Below are 6,000 nucleotides of genomic sequence, written 5' to 3' on the forward strand. Positions count from 1 at the left end.
TGGTTGGTTATATGATTTGGTAGTGGTTATTTCTTAGAAAGTGTGTATCATGTGTAACATGCCTTACTGGGTTTATCAAAGTTAATGGTCCCTCACAGAACAGAAAGAAAGTCTGCCAACAGCTTCTTAATAGTTACGGAGAGAGAATTCAATTGAAGAATGGTGGAAAATATACTAGCCTGACTCAGATAACAGCCAGGGTAATTTCTAATCCTTTAGGAAAGAAGCTATACTCTTACAGAAAAATAAACTCTATTTCTCTGTATTTTAATGCAAAAATAACATTTTTTAAATGCAAACTAAACATAACTATATATAAAATTATAGGGCTGGCAAGATAGCTCAGAGGGCAAAGCACTTGCTTAGGCAAGTACAGGGACAGATTTGATCCCTGCAGCACATGCTGCGCCGGCCCCACTCCTAGATGCACTGAGCCAGCCACCGGGACCCAGCATGGTGGGGCATGGCTGTAATCCCAGCGCTGGGGAGTCTGAAAACAGGAGGATCACTATGAGTCTGAGCTGCACAGTGAGAACCTGTACCAAATACATTTAAAAAAAAATTATAGGCTTGCTTTTCTGATTTGTCCTTTTCCCTAAAGTTATAATTACTTATAAATTATTGTAGTATTCCTGAGGTTTAAAAAATCACCTCAGTTTCTCTCTCTTAGAATAGCTTCATTTTGTAAAAGACATGATTACATTCATTGTATTCTTCTATTTTTGTATTCCCAATCAGTACTACTTACTTACCTGTACATGGTAATTTTTCTACACATATGATTTCTCTGTTAGTTGTATGTAAAATTATAATCTTAACTACGTATTCATTTAAAAGTATCCAGCTAGGTCCTTCTAATTTATTTTCAGTTATTTCCAAATCAAATTTAATCTTAATTTTTTTCTTATACCCAAGTTAGCATGTATATGCATATGCATTGATGACAGAAAAGTAAAAGTAGATTGAAGCTCATAAATAATAGTGAAGTGAGTAGTTTAAACTCATGGCTATTTAACTAGTTGTGGGTGGTGCATGCCCATAATCTCAGCATTTAGGAGGTTGAGGAAGGAGGATCATCTCCTGTTTGAGGCCAGTCTGTGCTACTTAATAAATTCAAGGAACTACATAAGGAGACTTTGGTGTTTGCAAACTAGCAGGTGAAATAACATGGGGAAGCAGGTACTAGGGCCTGATGAGCACAAGTGTCCAATGGACAGCATGTCCCTCATCAGGAACAAGAAGCCCCCATTCAGAGCCAAGACCATCATCATATTGAACCTAATTTTTATTAGATTTTTTTTTATCTAAAAAAGTAAAAATGTTTATCAATAAAATTATGAAAAAAAAGAAGTTAAAAAAACCTGGATTTTAAAAAAAATATATAATCTCCCAATTTTTTTTAAAACATTACTAAAATTACAGGCTGAAAATGACCCTCAGACTGCCACACTCCAACCTTTTCATTTTATTATACTTAACAGCCACAAAAAGGATCATTTTTTTTTTCTACATTTGCTCTTGGGGGACATGATGAAAAGCTATCCCATGAATACATTAGAGAAAAGGTATTATTGAATCTACCACATAAACTTCTACATTTGTATTTTCCTAGTATGTTCTTAGTCTGCTTTAGAAAACCCATTGCACTCCTCTTGCACCACGCCTTAAGTGTAAAGTTAGTTTATTCAAGTAGGTCCTCAGTCCCACCCACCAACTACAAAGAAAGAGGAATACAAAAGAAGTTTCCCCCAACTTCATTTTCCAACCTCCAGTGGTTTAAACCAGAGTTCTTTTGGAGCAAAAATTCTCTTTTCTTCCTTAGAGTTGCTAAGAAATTATAATTAGAGGTTTTCCTGTTGTGTAAAGGAAAGGAATTCCTTTTGTTTTTTGCAAGACTTGTATTCTCAACTAATTTTCTTCCCTGTCCCATTTCTGTTTCTGCAGGTAATAGAGGGAAAACTGGCTCCATTCTTGGGCAAGGTCATTAAATTCGCTACTGCACACGTGTACAGCTGCAGCCTCTGTAGCCAGAAGGGGTTCATCTGCGAAATCTGTAACAATGGCGAGATCCTCTACCCTTTTGAAGATATTTCAACCAGCAGGTACAGAATATCTTATCTTATAAAAGAATGCCTGAGAATGTCACATGCAGTTTTATTTGGCCTGTTCGGGCCAATTCTTAGTTAAGTACTCTTGTCTCTATCCCTTACCTGGGAACACATTTCCTTTGTTCTTGGAGATCATATTTCATCCTTTGGTTTCCTAGACTTATTTCCAGCCCTTACTTGGCTATCTTTATCCAGAATGAGATAACAGAGTTGCAAAGGAACACCACCTACCTCTGCCTTTTTTAAGTAACGAGAAGTACTTAGATTCAGTTTTAGAATGAAGATTTAGGAGGAAAAACCCTTAGCATAAACAGTGGTGATAGGCAGTGAGAAACTGGCCTTTCCCAGGAAGACTGGAACTGGATCAGCTGCTAGGAATATGACAAGAGAACCCTGTGAGCAGCTGCCCGCTCACCACATGCTTGTCTCCACAGATGCACTGCAATGGAGCCATGAAAGATTTTTAGATACCAAGGAGAGAAAAGTAGGAGTTTATGTAGGATTACTTTTTTAATCAAAGTAATGTTTGGATATCAGTACATCCACTGATTTATGGATGATTTTTCCCCACTAAGTCGAGATCAAGGTTCTTATTATTGCTGTTTTCTTCAATCAAAAAATGATACATATTACTTTTCCTTTCATCCCAGAGCATAATAGAAACATACATTGTGTGTGTGCACTGGTTTCTTTTGGCCATGAACATCATGGCTCATTTCCTGTCCTGCAAGGCTTACTTACATTGTGGTTCAGAACAGAAGGTAAGGCATGGAGCCAGGGAAAGTTGAAGCATGGGGGGTAAGGGCTAAGATGGTAAGAGTTGACTCAGCTCTTTAGGCTTCTTTTTAAACCCAAAGACTGTTTGTAAACATGCAGGAACTTAGGTTAAGTGGGCCCCACACATAGAAAGACAGGCATATAAGTGCATAGAAACACATACAGACCACCCTCCAGTTCCCTAAGTATAGGTAATTAGCTCACCATCCAGGTGGCTTAGTAATCCCACCTCAGTTACACTTTTAAATGTGTACAGGCTGGCCAGGTAGCTCAGCAGACTAAAGCACCTGCTTAGGTAGAGCGCATGGCCAGGGTTCAATCCCTGGATTGTGGAGCCAGCTCCGCCTCTGCCCCTGAGGCATGCTGAGACTGCATTTGAGACTGGGTGTGGTGGCTCTGCCAGTAATCCTAGCTCTTGGGAGGCTGAAAACAGGAAAATCACTATGTGTCTGATCTATGTAGTGAGGCCCTGTAGACCCTGTACTAAATACATTTAAAAATAATAATTTTCAATGTGTAGATCGCAGAAAAACTTACATACAAAAGCTCAAAGAAAGGGTTGGACAGATAGCTCAGCAGATGCTAGGGGCCGGGGGTTCGATCGCTGGTGTGCAGTGCCAGCCCTGCTGAGACAGCAAATGACACAGGGTGTGGTGGCACACACCTGTAATGCCAGCACTTGGGAAGCTCAAAACAGGAGAATCACTACAAGTCCAATCTGTGTAGTGAGACCCTGTATACCCTGCATACCTTGCACTAAATTTAAAAAAAAAAAAAGTTCAAGAAGTCGTACTCTTAATAGCCAAAAAATGGAAACAGCTTAAATCTTTCAACTGACAGATGAATAAACAAAGTTTGGTACACCCATACAATGAGATATTACTCATTCTTAAAAAGAGAATGTAGTAAAGAACCCTCCAAATAGGGCAAACAAACAGAGGAGAATAAGAGGTATACAGTAGTAGTCTTTCAGTTATTCTTTTGTGTTCAGCAGCAAAATATTTCCATCAGAACACTCTACAAATGGACTTCTCTTCCACCCTATGGGTCATGATTCCACTTGAGCCTACAGGGTGGATTTCAAAGAAATAGCTGTAGCTCAGTTCCTCAAGTGACTTCTAGCCACCAGTAACTGTCACGGTCATTATGCATGTCCACAACACATTAGAACTTTGTGCGATATCCTATCCTCAAACTGTTAGAAGTGCTGGTCATTTATTTGCCATTCCAGTATTTATCTTATGTTTTATTCTTAGTACTTCTTTGCTATCATGAAAACTTTTTCTTAGTTCAATTGTTTTGAATCATTTAATTTTCTGAATATTGCTTAATCTTAATTTTTCTAAGATTTATACTGTATCTTTGACTTACAATTTATTTAAAAAGACATTGTATGATATCTTCTCCTAGTATTAGAAACTTTAAAAAGTATATTTCCATTTTCTGTTGACTTAAAAAAAAAAAAAAAGTTTGTACCTATGTTATTTGCTTATTATTTCTTGCCTATATCTTGTAATATGAGAAACTACTTTGGCAATAACAATACACAATTTACTCACCATTGTTACTCTCCTAAAATCTTGTTTTGAGATTTTGTACCACTGTTTTTGTTTTTTTTCTTTCTTTAAAATAAAAATAACTGATGTCAATAAATTTAAAAAAAAGAGAGAATGTAGTGATGATATACACTACAACATGGAATAACCTTGGAAACATACTAAGTGAAAGAAATCAGACACAAAAGACCACTTATGTGATTTGCTTTATATGAAATCTCCAAATTAAGTAGATCCACAGAGATAAGACCAATTAGTGGTTGCTACAACTTGAGGAAAGGGTACAGAGGAAAATCTATTAATGTGGATGGGATTGTTTTTGGTACAAAAATGTTCTGGAATTAGATTGTGATGATGACTCTAGTTTTGTAACTACAATAAAAATCAGCAGATTAGACACTTTAAAAGAGTGAATTTTATGGCATGTAGTTGTAATAAAAATAAAAAGCAAATTTAAAAATGCTTCCAACTGAATAAGTAGTGTATTGTACCACAAAACACATCTCAGTAAATTTTCAAAGTCCAAAATACATTCTCTACCATGTAGAATTAAAGATTTAGAATATTCAGACAGATACTGATGTTAAGCTCAACACCCTATGTTTTAGGGTAACAATATCATTAAGCTTCTCTTCTGGAGAGTTAACAACTTAAGTTTGCAGACCAAAAAATTAGAGAAAAAGAAGGACTACAAGGACAGCCAACATTGTGGCCCTAGCCCTTCAAGGTCAGTGAGGACTCAGGAAATAAGAAAATGTGTACCGTAACATCCTATAACTCAGTTGTGTCCCAAATTTTCTGATCAAGAAGATTATGGGGCCATAGGGGAAAGTGATTGACAATGTATAATGCACCTAAGGAGAGTCACCTAGAAAGAAGACATTGTCTCAGGCTTTCACAGAGAGCAAATTGGTCAAGCAATGGCCATGACTCTTCCACATGGCTGACACTGACAAAAGATCTACAAACTGCTGTACAGGAATTCAGGGCAAATCCTGAAGGGATTTAACTGACCTTGTCAAATACAAAAGTTACATTTTTTGTTATATAGGTCTTGCTTTATCTTGATCTTAACCATCCAGAAGAAGAGTATAAAGAACAAGATATAAAAAGTAAAACCATATTAATATGCTGAACTGTAAAAGGCTCAAGTCAGCAACTTCTGACATTGCCAGTCCTGTGAATAACCTGCTACTATTATGGACTACTAGACTATATTGGATTACTTTGCTGAAATCATGCACCTACAATATTTGAATGGTAATGGAATACCCATCTCTGACAAAAGTAAACAAAAAGAGGGATATAAATGAACGACCATTTTGTAATGAAAAAAAAATCTATATCGGTATATACAAAATGGTTAGCATAGATATACTTTCTCTTAGTTCAATGAGAAGAAAGTTTTCAACTAATAATGTTTAGACAAGATATCATGTCTCCATCTTGTACTATGAATAACTACTACAAAGACAACAATATGCAATGTATTAATTATTGTAACTGTCCTACTAACCTGTTTTGAAACTGTCTCATAGCTATTTTTTTCTCAATAAAAT

At 36.5% G+C, this 6,000-nt stretch overlaps 1 protein-coding gene across 2 annotated transcripts in view; it reads left to right on the forward strand.

Moving 5' to 3' along the window:
* Nucleotides 1-6,000, forward strand: part of Plekhm3 (pleckstrin homology domain containing M3) — a 221,798-nt gene that overhangs the window by 179,976 nt on the left and 35,822 nt on the right. For both annotated transcript variants that reach the window (XM_004626625.2, XM_023710025.1), the window contains exon 7: nt 1,945-2,102. In XM_004626625.2, coding sequence (XP_004626682.1) covers nt 1,945-2,102 — 158 coding nt within the window. The remainder of the gene's footprint in view (nt 1-1,944; nt 2,103-6,000) is intronic.

This window comes from Octodon degus, unplaced genomic scaffold, assembly GCF_000260255.1.
Source record: "Octodon degus isolate 3935 unplaced genomic scaffold, OctDeg1.0 scaffold00016, whole genome shotgun sequence".
Classification (NCBI taxonomy): domain Eukaryota; kingdom Metazoa; phylum Chordata; class Mammalia; order Rodentia; family Octodontidae; genus Octodon; species Octodon degus.